Consider the following 27901-nt stretch of genomic DNA (forward strand, 5'->3'; position numbering starts at 1 on the left):
AAAAATGAAGAACGCCATCCAGTCCATAGACGATGCAAACGCAAGAAAATGCTCCAAATGGCATATCTAACTCTCCTTCTTTTTCTCCTCCGGGCACAGCTTCAGGAGGGCCCCGTCCTCGACGGCTTTCTGAACCGCCTGGACGTCCCCCTCGAGCTTCTTGCGGCGCAGCACATCTTGCTCGTTCTCACCCAGGGTATCGAGATTTCCAAAGAGCCATGCCTCCTTCAAGGAGCGGGTTAGACCGAGAATATCCTCGGCGGCGCGGATCTGTATAGTCAATGAAACAGATTAGTGATGAATCTACATCGCGTGCCATGGGCTCGCAACAGAAGGGCGGCTTCTGTGATCAAAGTTTCTTGCCGTATTAGAATGGAAACTTACCATCCCATCAGTCTCGACCTCCATCTGATTGGCCTCTACTGCAGTAGCAGTGTGACTGGTGTTGTCCGTCTAAGCGGGTGTGGTTAGCTGGATTCCTGAGAGATGATCGACATATACCAAGCTCATATCTTACATTTGCAGTGGCCAGGATATTCTCAAAGCGCTGTAGCAGCTCAGAGATATCATGGTTGACGCGTTCTGAGAGAAGAGCTTGGATTAGCCAGGCTGTTCGAGAGAAACATCCATATTCACGATGACGGTTGGCTCTCATAATGACACGGGTGACATACGGTGCATCTGCTTGTATGGCTGGTCTTTACCCATCTTCTTTGTCAAGAGGTCTTCCGGAGTTGGTGATCTGGAGGGAATGTCCCAGTCAGTGGTGGAAGTTTGCTGAGAAAGGTTGAAGGTGCTTGATTCATTGGATCTGGCAGAATTCGGTGATACGTGGGCGGTGGGAGAGCGGTGATGAGACGCAATAAAAGGCGGTGAAGTTGTCAGAGAAGAAGTGAAGAGGAAACAAGGACTAGTGGCTGCTGTCTGGCTAAGTGGGTCATGGCTGACAAGGGCCGCTAGCAATTGCACAAGTGCCTTATAACACCAGCATAAGGAAAATGGACAGATGCGGAGAAGCGGTAATACTATTAAACAAGATTCCATTGATGATTATCAGAGCTTGGCTTGCTGATTCCTTCCTGTGGAGGAGTGGATCGTCAGAACTGTGAGATTGGCCAGCCAATGACTCTGTAGCTAGTAAGTGATTCCTTATGATCAACTTCTGATTTAGCTTCCAGTTCCCACTCATCCTGCCCCATCTTTGAATCTTCTGCTTGCAATGATATGACGACGAGCTTATGTTTGCATAGAAGTGGCTTGCAGGTGTAGGTATTTGAAAAGGATACTTCGTCCATGTGTTTCGGTGGTTGCTCTAATTGTATCTCATTGATGATCAAAGCCGGCTTAACGGACATATTTGGACTGCAAATAATCAAGTTAGTCCCCATGTTTCCTAGCCCAGATTTACACGATGTAAAACATACCATGAATCTCTTGTGGAAGTCCGAACGCAGCAAGTCCTGAAGGAAGCTGGGTTAATGTATAGCTTAACAATAGATATTCATCCAGACTTACATTAACAAACTCCTTGCCCTCCTTCTTCTCTGTTCCTCGGGACTGGTTCTTGAAGACGACATCATCATCCCATCGCCGCTTCATGTTGAAGTCTTGGGCATTAAGGAGGGGGTTTCCCCGGCAATATCCACCTCTCGCTGCTCTTGCTCCTGGGTAGCCCGTTCTTGTTCCTGTAGGGTCTCAGTATTCCAATTCCAAGAAAAGAAGAGCTTGAATGCTGTCAATATGTCGTACCTCTTTCTCTTTTTGTGCTTGCCGCTCTTTCTTAATCTTCTCCAGCTCGCGCATCAACTCGGCCGCCTCGTCTTCATCATCGCTATCTTCCTCCTCGCTGCTGTCCTCCTCTGACCCGTCGGAATCTGCATCTATGTCTCGTGTCTCTTCTAGAATCCGTCGTCGTTTGGCCTCTGGATCTTCCTCCGCTTCGGCATCGGCAGCCGGGGCAGCTTCGAGTTGACGCTTGGGTGTAGATGACTCCGCGGCAGCGGGTTCTTCAACAGGGACACCGTTCTTCTTGGCAAAGTGCGCAGCCTCGGCCTTCAAGAGCTCCGCTCGCAAGTCACGGACCTCCTTATCGGCATCACCACCTTGTCCAGGTTGCCTTGAGGAGCATTAGCTGTCACGTCGGGGAATTCGAGGTCTTCCACAGCTTACCGAACTTTCAAGAGCGTATGTGCGGGAAGGAGTCGCTGGTGATAAGCAGGCCCTCGAAGGGCCTCCTTTCCTTGAGCCTGATCACATCACATTAGGTCTTGTTCGCAGTAATCGAGCAGAGAGTGTAGGCGCAAGTAGGCATACCGGGTCAAATGTGGGCCTGTGAGCTATGAAAAGTCAACATCATTATCAGAAAGGGTCTCATAAGCAAAAATACAAACATACCTGTGGTCATCTTGAGGTTTGGTGTGCAAAGGTGAATCGTTGATGGACAGAGGCTGCAGATGCGCGCGCCGCCAGATGCCCTTCTGTCTCTCTCACCGCCCTGCTTTCCTCCCCTCTTCATTGGTTCATCGCCCACACCGATCAGCGGCCAGCAACGGCAAAATGGCCCCAAAAAAGGCCCATTTCCCTCCTCTTCACAGCGAGTCTTCGCCAACCAGTGCCATTCAAAAAATGTCGAAGGAAGCTCCTCTCTCGGTCGCAGAGCGCGAGTTCATCCTTGAAGCTCTGCGCCAGGATTCGCGCCTGGATGGCCGAGGAGCAGACCAGTTCCGTCCTCTGAAGATTTCCTTCGGTGAGGAATATGGACATGTGAAGCTGGAGCTGGGTAAGACAAGGTATGCGCACCACTCGCCTGGTCTTGGCTACTATTCCATGTTATTCTTGTACTAATCACAACTTTTAGCATTGTCGTCCGCATCTCCTCCGAGGTCACCAAGCCCCGCGATGACCGCCCGTTCGATGGCCTGTTCAACATTAATCTAGAAATGACTGCCATGGGCTCGCCAGCCTGGGAAAATGGCCGGTATGCCCTCAGTCAATTTGCGCGCATTCTTGTGGACATTCACTAACTTTAATATGTCGCCTCCCAGGTCCAATGAGCTCGAAGCTTACGTGACCCACGTCCTCGACAGCGTCATCCGTCGTTCGAACGCCTTGGACACTGAATCGCTGTGCATCCTCAAGGGTGTTAGCTGCTGGAGTATCCGCGCAGATGTGCACATCATTGACTATGACGGGAACCTGACCGATGCAGCCTGCATTGCCATCATGACTGGACTCCAGCATTTCCGCCGGCCGGATGCCGTGGTGCGCGATGGCCAAGTTGTGGTCTACGGAGTGGAGGAGCGAGTACCCGTTGCGCTCAACATCACACACAAGCCCCTGTCGATTACTTTCAATACCTTCAATGAGGGCCACAACATTATCCTTGACGCCACGCGCAAGGAGGAGCAAGCTTCGGAGGGAGAGCTTGTGGTTGGAATCAACAATGGAGGCGAAGTGTGCTTCATGTCCAAGTTCTCCGGTGCCCCTATCGATGCGATGGAGGTGGTGACTCGGACCCGGGTTGCTCTGGAAAAGGTCAAGGAGCTCAATGCCCAGATTGAGAAGGTAATGCAAGCTGATCTGGCCAAGCGGGCCAAGAAGGGCATGGCAGAGGAATCTCGGGCGGAGAATGACCGGTGAATCCAAAAGCGAACGACCATTTTTTGTATGATTAGAGCCTTCATGACCTGGGAACTGGAGTTCTGCATTGCCTTTTGTTGCTTCCTCGCGGAATTCTAATGATGCAACCCTTCGTAGGGTGATTCATATTATGTGATGTTCTAAAAGAAATCTTTCAAACTTGTACCTAGGCCAAGAGCTATGAACATAACAACATAACCTAAATTTCTCATGAACAACCATGTTATCCATCGATCGTCAGATATGCACTGCTGTCCCACTTTCCCAATATGGCGCTGGGTATTATTTGGCTGCCTAGCAAAAGATCCAAAGTGGCGCTTGCAGACGAATATATTTCCGGCCATACAATTATTACTTACCAAGCCATTATCTTTTCTTAGAGCGCTTCGTTTCATGTCAGTCTGTGGAGGCAGTGGCCCTCGTGGAGCATGTTCAACATCGGAATCCCATTCTAATTGCTTAATTCTAATCCCTGTCCAAAATCAAGGTCCCTATCAGCGACATTGTAATTATTCAGAATCACTAGTCCATCCTCCATCAGCTTCGGCCGATCAGTGACTGGCAGTAGTTTACCGCCCAAGCCAGAAAAGCGGGACGATCAGGTCAAACACCCAAAAGTAAGGTTACTTTCTCCGGCCTTCGTTCTGCTCAGCCACCTCATCCTCGTCGAACTGTCCACTTTCTTCCTCCTTCACTTTTTACACTACTTCTGCTTCAACGATTTACTCCCTTGCTTGGTTACTACCCCCTGCAGATTCTGTGGCGCGCTTCTTCTCCCACCATCCTCTTGATCCGATCAATGCCTCAGGGGCATCGTCTCCACTGCTCTTAGTGAGGCTTTCAGCTTCCCCCGCGGCAGCATGGCCAGCGGTAGGCCTCCTGGGCCGAATCATCCCGCTGGCCACGATGATGACCTGCTGTTGAGGTCGAGTCCGAGCCCAGGCCCGATGTATAACACTGGTCAGCCCCCGCCAGTCAGCGACGAATACCTCCCGCAATTTATCGACCAGCACAATGCGCAACCGCGCCCTTCCATATCCAACGACCAGTTCATCGGTGCCCAGGTACAACCGCACGGTGTGTATGCCAGTGGACCCTCCGGGAATGCGCCGCAGAGTAGATTCCTCCAAGAATCGCACGGCGCCGGATATCGATCCGATTCAAACACCGACCTCGCCTACGGACAGGACCCCCTCGACAGATACGACTCGAACCTTGACCGGTATGATTCTCGATACGAACAGCGAGGCTATCACGATGGCGGTAGCTACTACGACGATCCGTTTGAACCGCAAATTCCGAGCGAGAGTCATGTGCGGAAAGCGAATGAGCGGAACAGTATCCTGGGGTTAGGGGGCGGATTGATGGGAAAGGCGAAATATATGTTTGGAATGGGCCCGCAATACTCGGAAATGGATCTGCCTTTGACGGAGGCCGGCGCAAGAAGAGCGACCGTTGATAGCACCGGCGGCCCGGCTGCCGCCCCTAAAGAGCGAAAGAAGTTCCGCGCTTCAGACATTACGTCCATCTTTGGACGCCGCAAGGTCGACCCGGCAAGTCTGGGTCCTCGCATGATCCAGGTCAACAATGGCCCCGCGAATGCCGCGCACAAGTTCGTCAGCAACCACGTCTCGACTGCCAAGTACAACATCGTCACTTTTATCCCGAAATTCCTCTTCGAACAATTCTCCAAATACGCCAATCTGTTCTTCTTGTTCACCGCTGTTCTTCAACAAATCCCCAGCGTCTCCCCAACCAACAAATATACCACCATCGTTCCGCTGGCTATTGTGCTGCTGGTGTCTGCTATTAAGGAGTTGGTCGAGGACTATAAGCGTCGGATGTCGGATAGAGGATTGAACTTCTCGAAAACGCAGGTTTTGAAGGGTTCTTCTTTCCATGAGACAAAATGGGTGGATGTTGCGGTGGGAGACGTGATTCGAGTCGAGTCAGAGGAACCATTCCCGGCCGACTTGGTCCTGTTGGCATCCTCCGAGCCCGAGGGTCTTTGCTACATCGAAACGGCAAATCTGGACGGAGAGACCAATTTGAAGATCAAGCAGGCTATCCCTGAAACCGCGCATCTCGTCAGCCCCAGTGACCTAAGTCGCTTGAGTGGACGCGTTCGATCGGAACAGCCCAACAGCAGTCTATACACGTACGAGGCGACATTGACCATGAACGCTGGAGGCGGCGAGAAGGAACTCTCTTTGGCCCCGGATCAATTGCTGCTCCGAGGTGCAACTCTGCGAAACACTCCTTGGATTCATGGTATTGTTGTCTTTACTGGCCATGAGACCAAGCTGATGCGGAACGCAACGGCAACTCCGATCAAGCGTACGGCCGTGGAGCGGATGGTCAACGTTCAGATTCTGATGCTTGTCGGCATTCTGATTGCGCTCAGCGTGGTCAGTTCCGTCGGCGATCTTGTTATTCGTCAAACAGCGTCTAGCAAGCTTGCGTACCTCGATTACGGATCTATCAACCCTGTGAAGCAATTCTTTATGGACATTTTCACCTACTGGGTGCTTTACTCCAATCTGGTTCCGATATCTCTCTTCGTTACAATTGAGATTGTGAAGTACTTCCAGGCTTTCCTCATCAACTCTGATCTCGACATCTACTATGACAAGACCGACACGCCCGCGACTTGCCGCACCTCATCCCTGGTGGAAGAGCTCGGCCAGATCGAGTACATCTTCTCTGACAAGACAGGCACGCTCACTTGCAACATGATGGAGTTCAAGCAATGTACAATTGCCGGTATTCAGTACGGAGATGACGTCCCAGAAGACCGTCGAGCCACCGCGGAAGATGGTGGCGAGTTTGGTATCCACGACTACAAGACTCTTCGTAAGAACTTGGAATCCCATCCCTCTCAAGGTGCTATTCAGCAGTTCTTGACCCTTCTGGCAACCTGTCATACTGTTATCCCCGAATGGAATGGCAATGATCCCACTCAGATTAAGTACCAGGCAGCTTCGCCCGACGAGGGTGCCTTGGTAGACGGAGCTGCCATGCTGGGTTATCGTTTCACCAACCGGAAGCCCCGATCAGTTATCTTCACTGCTAATGGAGTGGAGCAAGAGTACGAACTGCTGGCTGTGTGCGAGTTCAACTCTACTCGAAAGCGAATGTCGACAATCTTCCGATGCCCCGATGGCAAGGTCCGAATCTACTGCAAGGGTGCCGATACCGTCATTCTTGAGCGTCTGCACCCGGATAACCCGATCGTCGAAGTCACCCTTCAGCACCTTGAAGAATATGCCTCCGACGGTCTGCGAACTCTGTGTCTTGCTATGCGCGAAATCCCAGAGGATGAATACCAGCAATGGTACCAGATCTTCAACACGGCCAACACCACTGTCGGCGGTAATCGTGGCGACGAGTTGGACAAGGCGGCCGAGTTGATCGAGAAGGATTTCTACCTGCTGGGTGCTACAGCCATCGAGGATCGACTTCAAGATGGCGTTCCAGACACCATCCACACGCTTCAAACCGCTGGTATTAAGATCTGGGTCTTGACTGGTGACCGACAAGAGACTGCCATCAACATCGGCATGTCCTGCAAGCTTATCTCAGAGGACATGACGCTGCTCATTATCAATGAGGAAAACGCGGCAGCGACGCGTGCTAATCTTCAAGCGAAAATGGACGCTGTCACAAGCCAAGCGGGCGCTGGTGACATTGAGGCCTTGGCCCTGGTCATTGATGGAAAATCTCTGACTTTCGCCTTGGAGAAGGACATGGAGAAGCTGTTCCTGGACCTTGCTGTCATGTGCAAGGCTGTGGTCTGTTGCCGTGTATCTCCCCTGCAGAAAGCACTGGTTGTCAAGCTTGTCAAGCGCCACTTGAAATCCTTGCTTTTGGCTATTGGTGATGGCGCCAACGACGTGTCCATGATTCAGGCCGCGCATGTTGGTGTTGGTATCAGTGGTATGGAAGGTCTTCAGGCAGCTCGTTCGGCCGATGTTGCGATTGCTCAATTCCGTTTCCTCCGAAAACTGCTTCTGGTTCACGGTGCCTGGAGTTATTCCCGCATCAGCCGAGTCATTCTCTACTCATTCTATAAGAACATCACACTGTATATGACGCAGTTCTGGGTAAGTGGTGCCATGCCTTGCTTTTTTGAGTCTTTGACGCTAATGTTTATCCCCAGTATTCCTTCCAAAATGCCTTCTCTGGAGAAGTCATCTACGAATCATGGACATTGTCCTTCTACAACGTGCTTTTCACCGTTCTGCCGCCATTCGCTATGGGTATTTGCGATCAATACGTCTCCGCTCGGTTGCTGGACCGTTATCCCCAACTGTATCAGCTGGGCCAAAAGGGTGTGTTTTTCAAGAAGCACAGTTTCTGGGCCTGGGTTCTCAACGGATTCTTCCACTCTCTGCTGCTTTACCTCGTCTCTGAGCTGATCTTCTACTGGGATCTGCCTACGAGCAACGGCCAGGTTGCCGGCCATTGGGTCTGGGGAGAGGCGCTCTATACTGCTGTGCTTGCCACTGTTCTCGGCAAAGCTGCTCTGATCTCCAACATCTGGACCAAATACCACTTCATCGCCATCCCAGGATCCATGCTTCTCTGGCTGGCCTTCCTCCCAGCTTACGGTTATGCCGCCCCTGCCATCGGATTCTCCAACGAATACTACGGCACCATCCCGGTCCTGTTCAAATCTCCCATCTTCTACCTGATGGCCATCGTCTTGCCATGCATCTGCCTGATGCGTGATTTTGCCTGGAAGTACGCCAAACGCATGTACTACCCCCAGCACTACCATCACGTTCAGGAAATCCAGAAATACAACGTGCAGGACTACCGTCCTCGTATGGAGCAATTCCAAAAGGCTATTCGCAAGGTTCGCCAAGTGCAGCGCATGCGCAAGCAACGCGGCTACGCCTTCTCGCAAGCCGACGATGGCGGTCAAATGCGTGTCTTGAATGCCTACGATACCACCCAGGGTCGTGGACGGTACGGAGAAATGGCGAGTTCCAGGAATCCGGGATTATGATCTATGTTGCTTTCTCCTTCAGCTGCATTTCTTGCCCCTGCGTGCCTCGTCTTTTCTCACATGGATACCAAGAAATTGGTGATGATGTAACTTTGTGTACCTTTTATCATTTTTTTCTACCTCTTCTAGCTCGGGTTTCTAGCCGTGCTATGTAACCTGCCTGGAGAGGGATGTGACATACTACCTCGTTGATGTGATGTGCTCTTAGCTTGATTTTCCAATTGAAGATGGCTCAGGCTAAAGCCTGGGTCTTGACTTCCAATCCTTCAGTCTTGTAATTGTCTTTTGACTGTGTAGAGCTTATATTCCTGCAACTACGATGCTAAATACACAATCCTACGAGCAGCGTTGAAGATGTCGCCCGAAAGTCGATTCTCATACTGCCAGAGGACTCAGGTCGATATGCGATATTCACATTATAGTGTATAGTGTACCAACACCCGGAACGAGACCCGGCTAACGGTAAACTTTGAATGCCTTCAACGAGTGCACCTCTCGTGAGGAGGTCTCCATCCAATGCCCAACCGCTCCATCAACAACCTCTCCCTCTCCTCCCAGGTCGCTCCACCGTGTTCCAGATCCAACACCTGGCCTCCAGTGGTTCGTTCGCGAACTCCACTAGAGTCGAACTTCCACGAATGTGCCTTCTTAACGTATCGTCTCAAATCCCGCTGGAAGGTAGTATCTCCTGACCACCCCAGAACTGCACACCCAATAGTATGCCAAGGGGAGATGATAATATCAACACGTCGGTGTGGATTTGGATTTTTCTTGCGATTATTGATATCTTGATATTCCGCGGACTTTAGATCGTCAAAGTTCGGGTCCTGCCAGACGACCAAGGCCTTGTCGAGGGAGTCAAAGTGTTTACCTGTTTCATCACCGCGGTAGGGAAGGGTTTGTTGTTCGCGATGTGAAGATGTCAAATGTAATGAAAGTGTATGTGTAACATAAAGCTCTGCTTCGAGGCTAGCAACCACGTCCACGACGAGACTATGTGTGACATCTTCGTCGCGGTGTGTGAGGATAACATCGACGTCACCGCTGAGCTCTTTGCCTCGACGGTAGCTACCAACAATGATACATTCAACCTGGTTGTCTCCTTCAGGCCGGACTTTGTTGGCGTGTCGGCGTATTGCTTTAGCAATCGTCTCTGACTCGCGACGGGAAACACCCTCTTGGAACTCCTCGAAGAACTTGACGCCAATCTGCTGTACACGAGATAAAGAGTTCCATCCATGTTCGACGATATCGTCGAGGTCACGCCAGCCACGGTGGTAGTAGAAATCCCTTGCAGTCTTCGCTCCTACTCCCCAAATGCGATTGAAAGTGTCCAAAATGCGGAGGACGGGGTCGGTTTCCAGAGCATTGGCCGCAGCAACATTCCCGTCTTCATCAGTATCGTTACAGCCGCCATGCTGCTGGAACTCGGAGAAGAGATTGGCGATTTTTGCTTCACAACCCGGTAAAGACAGAATCTCACTTGGCCGTCGAATGATATATGGGTAGGCTGCAATTGCCGCTATCGATGTACTGTATGCTCGCACTCCAATCTCGTCGAGGGTGAGTTCCCTAATACGACGGATCTTCACGAGCTGGGAGATGAAGTCTTCATTTGGTGGGTGTAAGGGCGCGGAGCGCATGCATGCATATAGGACTTGATCACGGACCCAGTCTGGTTGAGGTGGCAAGGGAAGGGCCTCGTCGTGCTCCGAGGTGGTCTCCCGGTACAGAGTCGGTGGCTGTCGCTGACTGCCGATAACGGGAGGCTCTCTGGATCGGCGACCATGGATGTGCTTGGATACACTAGCTAATGGTTGCGAAGCTGCATCTTCTTTAGCCCGTTCGAGTATTGCACTGGTGACTCTGTGGGAAGGCGACGTTGCTGGGGTAGCAGGGGTAGGACGGCCAGTCTTTTGCCCTTTATAGACGACGAATGAATCCCACGGCAGTGCTCTTCCAGCAGCAATTGAGTAGTCCAGCCATTCAAGCTTGAGAAGAGTCACTGTGCCGTCGGGGGGTTCGTTGATTGTACAACATGGTTGGCGGGATCATGTCGAGTTCGCACTCCATCCGCTTCGGACTCGGACTCTGTGCTTACATCGACAGTCTCAATGCCTGCATTGGTAGGTGACTCGGCAGTACTGGTCTTTCTCCTTTTTACAGGAGGCTGCTGTTCTGACTGAGATGTTGTTGAAGGCGGTTCAGAAAATGTCGGAACCTCCTCAGTCCACACACCCCGAGAACGCAGCTCTAGGGCAGCTCGCTTCTTCTGGCCAATCTTCCCCAAGATAATACTGGCTTCGGAAATATCATAAGTGAGGATACCACCGTAGCGGACTAATTTAGTTTCAGTTTCATGTAGTTTGTCCATGGGTAGATGTGTAGGAAGAATGAAAATCGCAGGCTGCCCTGAGAATATCGTCTCTTCGGTGGTTTCTTCGGCGGGTTCATGCGGAGATGAACTGCCAAAGAGGGGATTCGACATTGCAACAATAGATGTGATATATATGCAATGATATATGCAGTATATGATGAAGCATCATTTGTATGATGGCATAATGAATGTTTGTGCAGCGTCGCCGTGTCACTGAGTGTTTATCCCTGTCGCGCTTAGTGGGGGAAGCTTGCGCATATCGTGGGATCACAGCATATGATATGAGACGGAGGATACAAAAAAACCGAAAGAATCAAATCAGAGACATTACAGGGTAGGATAGTAGAGAACAGACATTGTTACCCCCCGTCGTCTGAATTGAACAGAAGTGTGTCTGAAGGATACGAGCATTTCTTGCCTGACGTCACATGCTTTCTGCCTGAGGCCACAATGGAACTAACCCGACAGTCTTCGAATTCTAGCAACACAATATGTCTATAAGAGCAATACTGATCTAGTCGTGCGAGAAAAGAATACTCTCAGACAATCTCATCCTCAATACGGCGCTCGTTGGTTTCCTTCACCTCAACCTTCGATGCCGCCCCTTTTCCCACCGCCCCAGTCAGTGCCTCTTCAACGTCGCCCCTCGTATCGTGGCCGACAATACTGTTGTCCCCACCGAAATCGGGGTAATTACCCTGAATTCCATCTTCGGAAGTGATGAGAGGTCGTCCATGGCGACGAGCCATCCATCGCCGCCAGGGTTTATACAAAACCACGCTCAATCCACCGAAGACGATAAAGCAGCCACATATCGAGCCACCAATGACATCGTAGTAGTCGCCAGCCGTCTGCACACCGTCCCAGAACTTTCCTGTAGCATTGGTGACATTCAGGATCATAGTAAGGAGCTGAATCACGCCGATCACGATAGCAACGATGACCGTCAGGGTGGTGAGCACGATTGAGTAGTAGAGGAACGCAATGGGATCACGATGGTTATCATGAGACTGTGGAAGTTCGTCGCCATCATTGCCGGTTGAGGCATCAGAAGTTGAGCCAGTTGGCTTGGGCGGAAGGAAATTTGCGGAGGGCTGGATGTAGAGGGAGAACATGAGAGCGCCATCAATGGTATCGAGGAGACACATTCCTGCTGTGAACAGTGCTGGAAGGATCAGAATGACCCAGAAGGATGTGCCTTTGGCTGCTTCAACTGATGAGATACCGAGCAGCGCGATCTCAGATGAGGTGTCGAAGCCCAATCCGAAAAGGATTCCAAGTGGATACATCTTCCAGGGCCTGGAAATAAGTTAGTACCATACTGTCCTAGATCTCAAAAGTGACATACCGGTCAATTAACTTGAACATCTTCTTCAAAATAGAGAACAGAATGCCGCCACCCTCAATCTTCCAAGCTTCGTCTTCCTGGCCCTCCGGCAAGTTATAGACTTTCTGCATCTGTTTGATTAACTTGTACAGAATATAGGCATTCATAATTCCGAGCAATATCAAGAAAGCGGCGCTGACAGAGCTGCCAATGATTCCACCTATCGTGCTGAAGCTGTCGAATTTCGACGAGACGGCAGCGGCGGTGGCGGCGACAACAATGGAAGTGATGATGACAATGCTATTTGATTTAGACAACAGAAGTGGCCGATAAAGCTGATAGGAGTCTTACGTCGAGTGTCCGAGTGAGAAGAAAGTTCCCACTGTAACCGGCTTCTGTCCAGTTGCAAGTAGTCTTCGCGTCATCAAATCAATGGCCTATTCAAGCATCAGCTAGACATCGCCATGCGGGACTTTGGTTGTTTGGAAACATACCGAAATATGGTCTGCATCAAAGGCGTGTCTCAATCCAAGAGTATAGGCAAGCACAGCTGTGGAGACCAATTTCCTGGAATCAAATTAGTCTCCGAGCATATAGATATCACTCGCGCCTAGTTGATGGATAAAACGTACGGGTGGTAACGCTGGTCCATGTTAGTGAGATGTATATAACTGGTGTAATTCACCATCTTACCAGTACTATAGCTGCAGCAATCCAAACAATAATATTGATGAAAGCGATGAACAGTATGATGGCAATGGCACGAAGAGGAATCTTTCTAATTCCTGGTAAACGCTTATGCTGCCGTTCAGCCTTGTTAATCAGTGGCCTCAAACTCCATTTGCGATCGCTATCCATGAGGCTGCTATTCACACTCTGCGTATCTGCATTCATCTTGTCAAGCTTATCGACCTCTTTTGACGGATTGGTTATGATTGAAATCTTCCGTTTGCTTTGCCTCGTGGACCCACTTGGGAAATGAGTTACCCCCTACAGGGCTGATTCAAGGTAGAGCAGACAAAGCTCTGATGCTGAGCAAAGAAGCAGTTCCGAGAACCGTAGGATGAGTCAACTGATATAGACCGTAACCCCAGCCTGCAGATAGGTTCCAAGTAGAGGGAAAATTCTGTTAGTCTTATCGGCCGTCTTTCTATCGCCAGGGGTCCCCAGCTGGCTCCTCCGTTGCTTGGGGGGTTCTTGGCGGGGTTACGGGCGGCGTCCTACGATCAGTCTCGACCTTGCAAAAGGAGTCCGCATATACAGAAGCCGGGGAACCTGCACAGCTGGAAGTTAAGGTTTGTCAATGACCCTATCAAACCAATATGATAAGTCAAATTTATGGCCCCAGAAGCGCTGTTTCTCCGATCTCAGCAGGCGATATTATCACGTGACATGGCGGGGCAGCGGAGAGTGCCGAGTTGTGTGCAGGACCATGATTGATAGGGAAGATCAAATTACTCACACTGCTCATTCTGATGTGGTAATTGGACTCGGTTGAGCCCCACCATCGGCGGTGTCAGGAACACCTTGTTGTGATGAGATTGCCGATCGTCGGGTTTCAATAGGCCACGGATGGCCGCTCGGCGGACTCGACCGTCACGAAAATGGGAAGAAAAGATGAAGCCAACCCCAACAGGTTAGATTTGAGATGAAAAATCACAATCACATGTGCCTGTCCGTGGAAGAGCCATGACGTCAGATTTGGAGTGATAATGTCTCCTCCTATATGTAACTTATCAAGTGTTAGTCACGCCCGTTCGAAATTAGATCTAGACGAAGTTATAGCAGAAGAACATTCTCTAGGCAATCATGTAAGACAATCCATTCCTTATTTCGGCGCTACAAACTAATCATTTGACACTAAGAGCCCAATTGACTACTAGACTACCAGATGATTGATCGGTTGAAGTTAGTGGCTAATGGGTTCAAAAACTGGCGCGTTCTAGGGGGCAAGGGAAGAGACATCCTGTGGCAGACCTGAACTCGTATACTACCCAGGTGTACAGTAATCACGGAGAAATTCCATGTGGAACCACTATCTTCTCATTCTGTTAAATTTTGCAGTAATTGAATCAAATACAAGATACATTGTTAGCTCACAGAGAGCTCAGTCGTAATATTTAGCAACCACACCACCAATGATAGGCTGGTCTGCAAGTTCACTTCGTGCCATACCTCTGTCAACACCCTTGGCTACTCTGGCCTTTACCCACTCGCCAGCAGTGATACCAATTGCGCTATTATCCGTTGTCTGATCATATCCCAAGCGATGAAGAACTTCGCTCACCACCGGTCGCAGCTCAAGATCGTCCTCAGGTCGGACGAAATATAGAACACCCAGTCGGTCTACATCTCTCTGATCTGGTGGAGGGGCGACAACGCGGTGTATGCTGCTCTTGAGGAAGCCGTTGGTAAGGAATTGGAGCGAGTCTGCAAGGTTCACTGTGATGCTTCCCGGATATGGCTTTACCCACTTCCACTCGCCCTCAGGGGTACGGACCTGCAGCGCAGCAACAGGCTGGCGGAAAAGTAGGGTCAAGCTGCCGAAGTCTGTATGGCCCTTGGACCAAATCCCGGCAGCTTTCTCGTTCTCCTCCTGTGTACGACGGTGGTACTTCATGTATCGCAGATGGCAATCGCTTTTCTTATCATAGCGATGGACCTTGAGGAAATAATCCTCGGGTAGCTCGAGGATAATGGCGAAGAGTATGAGAAGTTTGCGCACAACTTCATCATGAATGTGGCGTGCGAAGCTCTCAATTATGGGTCGGTTATGATTCACAATATCCGGCTGGGGACGTTCAAGATCAGGGATGAACTTTGGAATATTGTAGATTTCGGTGTTGTCAAAAACACCTGGACTGATTTCCTGAAGCATGGGGTTAGGATCCATGTTTGACGGCCGATTACTCAAGGTGAACTAACTCGCAGACCCTTGGGCTTGTAGCCATTATAGCCACCCTTTTCTAGCTCAGCACGATACTTGAGCTTCTCTTCTATTGGGAGTTTGAAGATCTCTTTGCCAATAGAGAATTGTCGGTCAACCTCCTCCTGTGAGAGGCCAAAATTGATAATGTAAAAGAAGCCTAACTCGACATGAGTATGAGAGCCATCCAAAGGACATGTTAAGACACTGAAACACTAACCGATATTCTGAATAGCCTGGAAAAGTTGCTTGGCTAGCTGTTCCTTGCCACCAGGTTGATCAAATTGAGATAGATCCAAGGTCGCGAGGTCCGCCCAGTCCACTAAATTCAGATTGATTATTAGATCTGAGATTGGAGTGATAACAAAGCCTTAATTGGGTGGCTAGCGGGCATACAGTCATAGGTAGTCTCAGGAACCTGGTAGTATGTCGGGATGTCATTTCCCGTAGGAACTGGAGCCGGAGGTTGGGCTAAAGTTGCCATGTTAAGCCGTAAGAGCCACTTATGACGGTTCTGTTTTGTCACGGTCGGGTTGGGATTTTCGAGACAGTAAGGTGCATCAATCGAAGTGGAGATGAGAAAGGAGGGTTTATTTGAACCTCAACATCCTTGGTATTTCAGTAGGTTGGAAACTGACGAATTGTATTTGCCTCTACCATGTTCCAATCGGGCAGTTTTTGGTTCAATTCAAAAACTAGCCGTAATTCCTACAAGTGGGTGTTGGTTCATCCCCGCTTTCCACCACGTGGATTTCAGATTTCATCATGATATCCTCCGTTTGCGTGATCGGCATAACCTGATAACGATTCTCGCAACTTATCCAATCGCAAAACGAGTAATGCAGAAACAAAGATGAACCGGAAAATATTTTGAGATAACTAAATGAGTAAAATAAGATATGATCAGGCTTATTTATGTGTTCGTCTCGATTAATGTGAAGCTGGGCTCAAACAAAACAGCCAGCCAAATTGTCCCATACCGAGAAGTTCATGACTACACTCTCTCTCCACTTTCGAATCACACCCACTGCCAGAACTGAAATATGTCTTTTTAGCGAGAGCTCCTGACGTACAGCCTGTTCATATGACGAATTACCGAAGGCAATTGGTGTGTGCATCTGATATCAAAGCATGGTCTGGGCCCTGCCATTCGCAATACTTGTGGGTTATGATAGAATCATGTCATGCTGGGCCTTACTAGCTAGAAGATAGCATTTGAGAGGCCCTTCGGAGGGTTTCCGAGCCTTTCAAGATAAAATCAAGAACTGTATATCAGTAAATGTCTGCTTGCCGTTGAACATGCCCGTGAATCGTCAGACTTTTGACATACCGTTGTCAGCAGCAACATCCGAGCATGGCTGACAAAGAAAACGGGCGGGTCGCTTTCAAGGACCTGAGTAGAGCTACAGCTACCGATATCGTGTCGACGACTGAGCGCGATCCCAACCATGAACTTCATTTTGTTAGGCGTGGCGAAGCTCTTGCGGAAGCCTCATCGAGCCAAGAAAGTATTGATGGATACGATCCAGACCTCATGAGTGGCAGGACTCTCCTGACAGCAGAAGAGGAGAAGAAGCTGTTGCGCAAGATTGACTGGAGATTAATGACGCTTTGTTCACTTATCTTCATGTTCAAAAATTTGGACAGCAACAATGTGCGTATGCTATTCGACTGTCAATAATAATGCACCTAACTAAGTGCTGCATAGTCATCGAATGCTCGAATCATGAACAAAGGAACAGATCAGAATATTATGACGCAACTGGGAATTACATCCAACGAGTACAACCTCGTGACGGTCCTTTACTATGTAAGTCATTGCCATGGTTCTGATCCAAGTATAATGACTTATTACTTACTGATTGTCAATCCAATAGATTCCATACATTGTATTGGAGGCGCCCTCAAATCTTTTGCTGAAAAGGTTTTCACCATCCAAATGGCAGTCCAGGATTATGATTACTTGGGGCGCTGTTCTGATGTGCAATGCTGCTGTCAAAAATAAAGGTGGTTTGTATGCAACACGGTTCTTGCTCGGTGTGGTAAGGATTCATATCGATAGGCTTGACGATTCTAAGGGCCATGTTGATGTGCAAACCGCTAACAGAGAAACAGGCAGAGGCTGGACAATTCCCTGGTGTAATCCTCCAGATGACTTACTGGTACCGGCCAGATGAGATGTCTTTGCGACTGCTTTATTTCTGTAAGCTGCACAGGAAAGTTTAGTCTCAGGACATGAATAATCGCTGACCCATGATATGCAGATATGTGTGGAAACGTCTCCGGCATATTTGGTGGCCTTCTTGCCTTTGCGTTCGACACTGTATCTGGTGCTGGAGGTCTTTCGGGATGGCAATGGTAATTAGCTAACCCAAGTCACTACTCGCCTTGGGCCTAAAATAACATTTCGCAGGCTGTTCCTCACCGAAGGTATTGCAACTGTCATCTTTGGAGTAGCTATCTGGTTCCTGCTACCTGATTGTAAGTAGACTTGTGATACCTGGGCCAGAGCTACCGGTCGCTAATCCTAAAAATGCGATCCAGTCCCCGAGACAGCGAAATGGTTGACCGAGAGAGAGAAAAGGTTTATCCAGGCACGACTGCCATCCAACGCCCCTCGGGCCAACGAGAAAAACTTCCAGATGCGTGAAGTCATTGCATCGCTGAAAGACGTGCGACTCTGGCTGTTTACCTTCATTTGGGCCACCTTTACCGTGGGCACCAACGGCGTGACTTTCTATCAGTCCACAGTCATTGCAAACCTTGGGTTCACGTGAGTTACTATTTTTCTGTAGCTCTTCGAGCGATGGATTATTATTAGACTTCGACTAGCATAACTGACGGTCAATTAGGAGCATTGCTGCGGCCCAACTTCTCAATATCCCCATCACAGTTTGCGGTCTTCTGTTCATTGCCGCTACTGGTATCACAGCAGATCGTAGCCGGATACCACGACCGCTCTATCCACTCTCTTTCCTGATCATTATCATTACCTGCTATGGCGTATTCGTGGCCTACCCGAGCAACGGTGCAGTGTATGCCGTAACTCTAATCGGAAACGCCTTGACTGCTGGGTGGTATCCTGTCATGTGGTATGTTTCTCCTACAAGTTAGTTTTGATACCATAGTTCTAACAACGTGAGAAAAGGCCATGGCGAGTACAGACAACCTCTAGAGCTACCGGCTCCGCATTCTCTATTGGCTTTGTCAACAGTTACGGTCAAATTGGGGGTGCCATCGGCCCGCAGCTTTTTAGAAGCCAATACGCACCACACTATACTGTCCCCTTTTCCGTGGCCATGGGTCTTGTAGGTCTTTGCGCGATCTTGACGTTGATAACATGGTGGGTGACGTGGGATACGGAACGTGATACAAGGCGACTGAAGCTGGCTAAGATTGCTGCACAGAAGAGGGGCGAGACAATTTTGGAAGATGTTGTGGACAATGACTTGAAAGGTCATTAGCACATGAGCTCCTGACAGGCGCTGACTACAGTGCCAGTTGAAGAGTTTGGAGACTGAAACCAGAGATCTAGTCTACCCCAAATCCATCAGATTTCCCCTTTTCATCTTCTTCAAAAGGTCTTTTGTTGTGTTCTTAATTGTCTTATTCAATGGCCCAAGAATCATCTATTATACTATCTTGTAAGTCTCGCGACTAATACGACGGTTTTGCGGACTTTTTTCGGATCTTGAGATAGCTAGCCAATATTTAGCGGAGTGTACATAGGCCACTATACGTAACATTTTTCCTATGCCATGTGGGCCTTTCCTATTTTAGCTGCCGCCGCTTTTATGAGGGCGCTCAGAGTCAGACTCACTGAGTAAATTTCAGTCCGGGAATCAGACTTATTGAGCTGCTCAGCATCCTCACGTGATGATCAGTGAGGTCTAATAAGCACTCACTGAGTACTCACTGAGTCTGATTGGCTGCTCACTGAGCCAGCACTAATTACTCAGATATTCACTATAACTAAGTTAGTTAACTAACGTAATTCACAGCCGATCTGGCCCTACAGCCGTCCTGGCTACCCTAAAACACTATACTAGATGTTCAATATTGATTCCTCTATATTTTAACTAGCACAGATTTATTTTGGTTAGACCTTTAGGATATACATAAATATAGGTATAGGAAGAACATAAATAACTTTTAGACCTTTTAGACCATCATTTTAATACTTTACCCTAGATATAGCGTAATTTTTATGTTTTAGATTTAAATAAATATATCTTTCTTACTACTTATATCTATATTGTCCTACTATTTGAATAGGTTATTTATACTCTCTAGTTTACGTACCCTTAATATCCTATCTTAAATATATATAGTTGTTGAGTTATGAAGTTGTAATTTATCGTATTTAGTATAGTGTTTTAGGGTAGCTAGGACGGCTATAGGGCTAGATCGGCTATGAATTACGTTAGTTAACTCGTAGAAGTACTAACTATAGTTTCTCTGACTATAAACTAGTTAGACCTCTTCCCTTAATATATACCCGTAAAAGCTAAGACTAGCGTCTCTATTTTGGAATATCAAGAGTAAATCGATAGATAGAGGCTGTTACTCTAATATAGATAGTAGCCGTCTTCTCGTATAATCCGCCCTTAAGTTATAAAGAAAGAGAAGATATTAGAAGGCCCTCGGACCTTTATAGAGAAATATCGGAGTTACTACTAGAAACGCGATCCTAGTATCTGTTCGTAGTTTAATAGGAGGTATCCTAATATAGCTTAATTATAGTCGCAGGGTAGTATATAGGTCTGCCTTACTACTATTAGAGCAATAGTATCTACTATACCCCTTTCTGCTTAGTAGCTTAGCGTTTCCCCTTTTCTAGATTAGTTACTATATAATTACTTAGCTACCGTTACTACCTTATAATAACTACTTCGATTTTTCTCTTACTGTTCCTACTAATATGCTACTAGGACGCGTTCTTAAGAGCTTAAAATCTAAAACCTAGATTTCGTAGCGCAAAATACCTGCTATACTTATAACTTATTTATAAAACTATATAGCTTCAAAGTCGATATCCTAAAAGGAAGGCGATTAGACAGCAAGTTAGTATATCTAGGGTCCTAACGCTAAGCCTCTAGTGTGCTATATAATTCGCCTATAATTAGTTCGTTCTATTAGCCTAATCGCAACCTACGCGGACGAAGGGAGTTAAGCAGATTTTATCTCTCCTAGGTCTTTTACTTGTATATTTAGCGTCTCGGGAGCGACTGACCTACCTACGAATCCCTGCAAGTAATTTTCGAAGGCTTAATACCGCGATAATCGTACTTTTGCTAGCTATTTACCCCTTTTTATTTTGTGCTTAGATATATACCGAAAACCCGTAGGTATTTTACTTAACTCTCCGTAATAATTAAAACAATATCTATAATATATTAGTAGCAGCGGCTATTATTCTATTAACGACTATATTTACCCTACCCTCCTCGTGCTTTGTTATTAATACTATTGTGATCCTGACGGCCACGTGTGGCCTGATTACATCATCCGTACGGCTTAGGCACCTCGAATTCTGCCGGTATCTACCGGATTACACTCATTTAGACCTATTTCCTTACGAATATAACAAAACATGCTCTACCAAGATCATATATAGTAGCAAACCCTTAAAAACGGGCGATCTTCCACGGCCGCCCGGGGGAGATCGCTCTCGAATAGAGACGAGAGGCCTCCCTAGAAGATCCGAACTCACGATCAACAGAGAGGATCGCGCAGTAGAAGGATCGCTAGATAGGCCTTATTACGAGCGAAAGCGTTAGGAGAGAAGGCTTCGAACAACATTATAGTGACCTTAAACCCTCACCGTAGTGCGGGCTTTCCCTTCCCGAGGCGCGTAACGCAGCAAAAAGGGGCTTAAGCGACCTAATTACGCACGATTCCTCCGGTGGGGCATCCTTCCGCTCGCACACGGCTAGAGTTAGGGCCGTAAGCGAGCTAAAGTAAAACTACGAGAGTATTAGAAAGGAACGCTTTGACTAGAACGCTTCGAGTAGAAGAAATCAGCGAGAAACCTCCTTTTACCCTCTAATTAAACAGTCAATCGTTATAGAATACTTCCCGTACGCACTAACCGATAAGCAGGCCGTCTAGGCCTATAAACCGCAGGACCCGAACGCCTAAGGTCCTAACTAGCCGGACCCGAATCCTTACGCCTAGGATCTACCGGATCCTCTAACAACAGCAGCGTTGCTTCTACTACCGTACGAGATAGGCTAATAGTATCTCTACCTATAGCAGACCGCACCGGATCGAGATACTACCGCGCGCCTTATTAGAGAAACCGTCCGCTTTATACAGCTCGCAGAAGCGAATACGAGAGCTACAGCTACGCAGCCTACGCCGACGGCTGCCCCGGCTAGAAACGATCGTGCGGAAGCAGATAAGAAACAGGCTCTTCTTAAGATAATCCCTAAGATCAGAGATTATATAGGGAAGATTCAAGGAGACGCCGTGCGCGAGTATCTCTACGATTGCGAGCGTTACTTCTAGCAAGTAGCCGAATTCTCGGCTTCGGCTCTAGTCGATCGAGAGAAGATTATATACGCTAGTAGTGTACTGATAGAGAAAGCTCTAAGGAGCTAGCGTAGCCACGAGCGCTAGATCGTAGAAGGATACGAAACTGCTATTTCGACCTAGTAGGGCTATAAGGACTAGATTAATCGTGAATTTTCGGAATACCTTAGCGCTGCAAAGAGGTAGAATCGGTTTAAAACGCTCCGGTAGGGAGAAAGGTAGCCGTTTATAGAGTACGTAACTCGGCTCCGACAGGCCGCGATTAAATACGAACAGATTATTCCAGACCCGATCTTTGTTGAATTCTTACGAGATAGCGCCTAAATATACCTATAGCGTTAGTAGGTAGAGGAGCGAAATCCCCCGACCGATCTCCGCGATATCATTAAGCGCTTCAAGAGTTACGAAGAGGGAGCTACTCTCGCGAGCTTCTACTCGAGACAAGCTCCGAATAATAGCGATGCGATAGATTTGTCCGCGATGCTAGCTAGACCGATACATCAGGAGAGAAGGAAATACTTCAACTATAATAAGATTAGGTATATCGGGAGGAACTATCCGAAACTAAGGAGGGAACGAGGTAATCGGAAGTAATTAGAGGAATCGGGAAACTAGAGGGCCTAGCCGATATCGAAGCGCTTGCTAGCCGCCTCCGAAAAGCTTTATAAGTTACAGAGGTTCCGCCTAAGGACCGACTAGACCCGAAAGACAACGAACCTGCGCTAAAGCACGCCTTATTACTTACGGTTAGTAAGGCCTTACTATTTTATAGCGCTGTCTTAGGCCTACCACGGATAAACGTGACTATTCGCGCCCTATTAGATTATAGAGCATTATACACGTTTATATCCTCCACCGTTACTAAACGACTAGATAGGCTAATAGTACGATGCTATAGCAAGCCTCTTGCTGTTAGGATACCCGACGGGAACAAACTATACACGAATACGTCTATTCGGGTCCCTATAACCCTTACCTCTTAGCGTAGATACGTAGAAGCATAGATCCTAGAGCTTCCGGGATACGAGTTTATCCTCGGCCGCGATTTTCTCCGGTCCTAAAACCCTCGGATTAATTAGGTTATATCGGTTATAAGGCTACAAGATCGCTTTAAAACGTACCGAATCGAACCATTACCCGGGAGTAACGAGCAGGCTTTAGCCGAAGGGAAGCTTAACCTTCTAAGCGCGAGGCAAGCTACTAGGGCAATACAGAAGAGAAATACTAAGGGAATACTCTTTATACTACGACAGGCTAAGAAAGGAAGCGAATACGCGCTACCTAGGTATAAGGACGAGATAGTCGGACAGATTTTGAAGCGTTTCCTAGAGGTATTTAGGGATTCGCTACCGGAGGCGCTCCTACCTAAACGAACTACTGCTCATAAGATTAATACGGGCGACGCTACTCTAGTTAACATCAATTCGTACCCGATATCGGACGAGAAGCTCCGCGAACAGATACGGTAGGTTAAGATACTCTTATAGAAGGGCTTAATTCGACCGTCCGCTAGCGGATAGGGCTTCCTGGTTATCTTCGTGAAGAAGTCTAATAGAACGTAGCGAATATACATCGACTACCAGGCTCTAAACAAGCTCACGGTTAAGAACAGATATCCTCTACCACGGATCCACGAACTATTAGACCGTATCGGCCAAGCAAAGGTTTTAACGAAGATTGACCTTACTTCCGGCTACTAGCAGATCCGTATAGAGGAGAAGTCAATCAAAAAGACCGCATTCAACACGATTTAGGGAAAATACGAATAGCTTATAATACCTTTTAGCCTTTGCAATATACCTACAACCTTCTAAACAGTCATAAACGAGACCTTATAGCCGTATTTAGGAACATTCGTTGTTATCTACCTCGATGACATCCTTATCTACTCGGAATCGATAGAAGACTACTACGACCACTTAGAAAAGGTACTTACCGTACTCTAGAAGAACCGATTAGTCGCGCAACCGAGCAAATACGTTATCGCAGCGAAAGAGCTAGAGTTCTATAGGCATATTATAGGGTTAGGGCATATTCGGCTACTACCGGCTAAGATCGATATAATCCGCACGTAGCCGAAACCTTAAAACGTACACGAACTACGTCAATTTATCGGCCTTGCTACGTACTACCGCAGATTCATTAAGAGATTCGCCTAAATCTGCGTCCCTTTACACGAATTGTTCAAAGAAACTAACGAGGAACTTCAACGAGATAAGTTCCGCCCCCTTCGGTAGACAACAGCGTGCGAGAGTGCCTTTAGTACTCTTAAATAGAAGCTTATAAACGCTCTAGTTATAGCGCAACCGGACCTATCGAAACCGTTTGTGATTAAGATAGACGCGTTAGAATAGGCGATTAGGATAGTCCTACTTTAGATAGGAGCGGACGGAAAGTTGTATCTAATCGTATACGACGGCTAGAAGCTTTCAGGGGCTAAGCTGAACTACCCCGTTCAGGAGAAGGAGCTTCTAGCGATTAAGGAGGCCCTGCGCCTATAGGATCGCTATATTAAGAATAGTACGCAGACGACGATCGTCACTAATCACACGAGTCTATAGTACCTGATATCTACCAAGACCTATAGTAAGCGTTTAGCTCGCTAGGTAGCTAAATTTCAGGAATATAACTTGCATATCTAGTATCGGAAGGGATTAGACGCAGTAGTCCCTGATACGTTAAGCCGTAGGCCCGATTTCGTGGAGGATAGGCCTACTAATATATCGAAATCCCGACCGATATAGAACTTTTCTCTAGCTGTCGCCTAAGCAATTAGCCGTACGGTTATAAAAGTTCCCGAAGATAAGTAGTTATCCGCAACCTGCTAGTTCTTAGAGACTTAGGAACTACTAGTAGATCCCCCTATAGCAGCAGCCGTTAAGCGATTTGCACCGAAGCTAAGCTTACGGGATAACGAGGGTAGCCTAGGAGACTAAAAGCTTATCTTCGCCTACGAAGACAGGCTCTACGCCCCGTATTTAGAGCCGATCTTCCGTAGAGACCTCTTAAACCGCCTATATAAGGAATTTAGTTATCTTAGCTATCCCGGCCTAATAGGTATACTCCGTCCGCGAGCGTGGTAGCCCTAACTATAGCATAATATTGAAGATCTAGCACGTTCGTGCCCGAATTACCAAATTTCGCAAGGTTCGCGCACGAACCTAGAGAGGGAACTAGCCTAATATATAGTTACGGCCGGTATCCGCCCTTTCTAGCAATAGGGAATTAACCTAATTAGACTATTACTAAAGACGCCGAATAGTAATAAGTAGATAGTCACTGTAATTAACTATACTACCGGCTGGCTAGTCGCGAAAGCCCTCTAAGAAGTAACCGAGGAAGAATTAGGTTAATTCTTGCACGATTAGATCTTCGTAAATTATAGAGCCCTAATAGAACTACTCTTAGATAACAGCCCGAACCTTCTATCTAGGGCCGTTCGGTTCTATCTATAGCTTATAAGGACGAAGCACTGTATAACAACACTATATCACCCGCGAACGAACGGAAAAGTTAAGAATTTAAATAGACTGCTAGGCCGAATACTCACGAAATACCTTATAGGGAAACCGACTAGGGCGTAGGATCTCTACCTCACGTAAGCGATAGTCGCTACAAGGTTCTATAAGTATACTATAGCAGGCTATAGCCCGTTTTACCTTGTATATAGAATCTAACTACGCCTCCTAGGAGACGAATTATCCACGAAAGTATTACCCTTCTACGAGAGAACCGAAGAGCTCTAGAATATAGCCGATGCTCGGATAAAAGCAAATAAGCTTTTACTCGCGAGAGCGATTCGAACGAAGCGTATCCGTGATAGTACGGTCACGAAAACGAGCTTTAAAAAGGGCGATTAGGTATTAGTTCGAAATAAAAGTAGGAAGAAGTTCGAGAGCAAGTAGTTCGGGCCCTATAGAGTCCTATCTTCCTATCTACTCGGTATATATACTCTCGAGGAGCCGTCTAGCCGCGTGCTTAGAAGTCTTATTAACGGATCCCGGCTATTAGAGGTAAATATAGCTAATCTAATAACACTATAGATATCGTCGGCCGCGAAAGCTACCTTATAGAGGGCAGGGCTACGACTATAAAGGCTGGAAGAAGTACGAAAGGTACTTAAGGATAAGTATAAGATCCCTGATTACTCGGAATTAGCTATATTTACTCGAGAAGAATAGGCCGATTTTAGGCGTAATAGTACGCGCCACGAGCTAGTAGAGGAGGAAGCGATCGCTAATCGTGTTATCGCTAAGAGAATCGCAAGAAATCGGGCTAAGCAAAGGCGAAAGGACATAGCCGTAAAGAGAGACGCGGAGGATTCGGCAACAGGCCTATCCGAAAGTTCTTATAAAGAATCTAATTAGGATAACGGAGCTAAAGAAGACGTTCCTTAGCAAGGTATAAAAGGGCCGCGGGACGCTAACACCTACGAAAGCATACTATTTAACGGGCTACTAGCCGTTATAGTCCCCTTAGGAAGGTCTACGACTACGAAGAAGTCTACGAATTAATCTACTAGGAAAAAGATAGTCACGAAGGGTCTTATCTCTATAGCCTACGGACTAGACAAGCAAGAACAGGAAAACATATCTATCAGGGCCTCTTAGGCTAAAGCGAATAAGCAAGGATAGGAAAATACATCCGTCAGGGCCCCTTAGGCTAAAGCAAACGAGCAAGGACGGGCAATAGATACTCCGTTAGGGCCTTTTAGCTACTACTAGGGGAGAACGGACCTTATCTACTAGTATATACCGTAGAAAGGGTTATCGGAGTCCGCCTCCTCCTCTACTTCCTCCTCCGACTTATCCGGAAGCTCGCTATTATCACGAGCATATACGTACAGCGACTAGTAGTCAGCTATAACGCGAGTAGTAGTCTCCGGTAGGACGCTAAGGGCCTCACGGACAACGTCCTAATCGGTCTTCTTCTTGCCGAAACACTTATCATCTAGAGGAGAAGCGTACCACTCGTTAGAATAGCAGCCGACAGGAGCGTCGACTAAGAGGAATTCGACCTTATCCGGTCCGACAGCCTCCTCTTCCTTCTCTTCCTTCTCTTCCTCCCCTTCAACCGCGACAGCCTCCTGCGTCTTAGCCTTCTTAGCCGAATAGGCGAGGGCATCAACCGCAGGGGAGCTAGAGGGAGCGCTAGGAGCCTGACGTTTGCCCGAACGGGGGTACTAGCCTTAGTTAGCTTATAGAGGAACGGATAGTTAGGATTCTGCTCGGCTAGCTCCGAACAGATCCACTCGGGTAACAGGTCGGCCTTAGAACCTACGTTAACGACTAGGGGTTAGCAAAAGCGGGTAGAAGGATTAGGATTAAAGGACACTTACGGAAGGAATAGCCTTTACCGCCTACGTTAAAGGAGTAGTTAGCATAAGCGCCCGAAAACCATAGCTCTCCGTCTAAGACGAGGACGCGATAGGTTACAAATAGACCGAAGCCCTTACCGTAGGATACGCACGCGTAGCTATCAGGAGCAACAGAACTGACCCGCTAGACCTAAGTAGCCCGAAGCTAGCCTGTACCCTTGTAATCCTTAGCCTTATTACTACGCTAGTCCACGTCCGTGATAGGAGGCAAAGATACTAGTCGATAGTCCCGTTCGGTTGTAAAACGGTCTATTAGGGGGTTGCTATAAGGGTCTAGGTTGACCTTTACGGTCACGGCAGGGCCACTAAGAGAGGTTTAGGCCAGGTGTTAAGCGTTCTGGTCTATAGTAGGCGAAAGGGGGACGAAAAGCTCGTTATCGGGGTCTGCTACAGTCAGCGTTAGTATACTAACTTCATTAAATCTCGACCGATTTTATCGAAAACAACGTATAGGGAAACTCACTTATAGGCAGAAGGATAGAATTAGAGGTTCTAGGGCATAGCAGGGAGCTATTGCGCCTAGAAGGGGATGAAAATACGCTATAGGCTAATGGAACAGGCCGACAGGGAGAGGTTAGAGATAGCAAAGAGGGAAAGTGAGAAGTAGTAGGTAGAAGAGGGGATTTTATACCCGCTGTGGCTAGGCTCTAAGGAAACTACCGTTTTGGGCTTTGTTGAAGCTATTCAGAAAATTCTACCTCAGGCTTTCA

At 47.8% G+C, this 27901-nt stretch overlaps 7 protein-coding genes across 7 annotated transcripts; 3 read left to right on the plus strand and 4 right to left on the minus strand.

Moving 5' to 3' along the window:
• Nucleotides 1–66: 66 nt before the first annotated feature.
• On the minus strand, nucleotides 67–2404 carry N7458_009104 (uncharacterized protein; the record flags this gene model as incomplete). Its single annotated transcript, XM_056912486.1, has 11 exons — nucleotides 67–270; nucleotides 385–453; nucleotides 518–609; nucleotides 675–956; nucleotides 1425–1470; nucleotides 1516–1593; nucleotides 1647–1685; nucleotides 1750–2116; nucleotides 2170–2246; nucleotides 2314–2336; nucleotides 2395–2404. The coding sequence occupies 11 exons, from the start codon at nucleotides 2402–2404 to the stop codon at nucleotides 67–69; spliced, it is 1287 nt and encodes a 428-aa protein (XP_056761335.1).
• Nucleotides 2405–2625: 221 nt separating this feature from the next.
• On the plus strand, nucleotides 2626–3639 carry N7458_009105 (exosome non-catalytic core subunit RRP45; the record flags this gene model as incomplete). Its single annotated transcript, XM_056912487.1, has 3 exons — nucleotides 2626–2789; nucleotides 2858–2977; nucleotides 3045–3639. The coding sequence occupies 3 exons, from the start codon at nucleotides 2626–2628 to the stop codon at nucleotides 3637–3639; spliced, it is 879 nt and encodes a 292-aa protein (XP_056761336.1).
• An 860-nt stretch (nucleotides 3640–4499) lies between these two features.
• N7458_009106 (aminophospholipid-translocating P4-type ATPase DRS2) lies at nucleotides 4500–8650 on the plus strand (the record flags this gene model as incomplete). The annotated part of the gene is made up of 2 exons (XM_056912488.1): nucleotides 4500–7742; nucleotides 7799–8650. The coding sequence occupies 2 exons, from the start codon at nucleotides 4500–4502 to the stop codon at nucleotides 8648–8650; spliced, it is 4095 nt and encodes a 1364-aa protein (XP_056761337.1).
• Nucleotides 8651–9129: 479 nt separating this feature from the next.
• N7458_009107 (type-X family DNA polymerase) lies at nucleotides 9130–11138 on the minus strand (the record flags this gene model as incomplete). The annotated part of the gene is made up of 2 exons (XM_056912489.1): nucleotides 9130–10641; nucleotides 10686–11138. 2 exons carry the CDS (start codon nucleotides 11136–11138, stop codon nucleotides 9130–9132), a joined length of 1965 nt encoding a protein of 654 aa, XP_056761338.1.
• A 428-nt stretch (nucleotides 11139–11566) lies between these two features.
• N7458_009108 (HoxN/HupN/NixA family nickel/cobalt transporter) lies at nucleotides 11567–13248 on the minus strand (the record flags this gene model as incomplete). Its single annotated transcript, XM_056912490.1, has 6 exons — nucleotides 11567–12326; nucleotides 12376–12654; nucleotides 12706–12791; nucleotides 12849–12921; nucleotides 12987–12997; nucleotides 13048–13248. The coding sequence occupies 6 exons, from the start codon at nucleotides 13246–13248 to the stop codon at nucleotides 11567–11569; spliced, it is 1410 nt and encodes a 469-aa protein (XP_056761339.1).
• Nucleotides 13249–14461: 1213 nt separating this feature from the next.
• On the minus strand, nucleotides 14462–15764 carry N7458_009109 (2OG-Fe(II) oxygenase superfamily protein; the record flags this gene model as incomplete). Its single annotated transcript, XM_056912491.1, has 4 exons — nucleotides 14462–15223; nucleotides 15280–15440; nucleotides 15501–15602; nucleotides 15677–15764. 4 exons carry the CDS (start codon nucleotides 15762–15764, stop codon nucleotides 14462–14464), a joined length of 1113 nt encoding a protein of 370 aa, XP_056761340.1.
• Nucleotides 15765–16634: 870 nt separating this feature from the next.
• On the plus strand, nucleotides 16635–18744 carry N7458_009110 (uncharacterized protein; the record flags this gene model as incomplete). Its single annotated transcript, XM_056912492.1, has 9 exons — nucleotides 16635–16934; nucleotides 16989–17090; nucleotides 17158–17322; nucleotides 17396–17483; nucleotides 17545–17638; nucleotides 17694–17761; nucleotides 17825–18053; nucleotides 18133–18372; nucleotides 18429–18744. The coding sequence occupies 9 exons, from the start codon at nucleotides 16635–16637 to the stop codon at nucleotides 18742–18744; spliced, it is 1602 nt and encodes a 533-aa protein (XP_056761341.1).
• Between the last annotated feature and the right edge of the window lie 9157 nt (nucleotides 18745–27901).

This window comes from Penicillium daleae (assembly GCF_028827525.1).
Source record: "Penicillium daleae strain IBT 16125 chromosome Unknown utg000008l_segment0_segment0, whole genome shotgun sequence".
Lineage (NCBI taxonomy): Eukaryota > Fungi > Ascomycota > Eurotiomycetes > Eurotiales > Aspergillaceae > Penicillium > Penicillium daleae.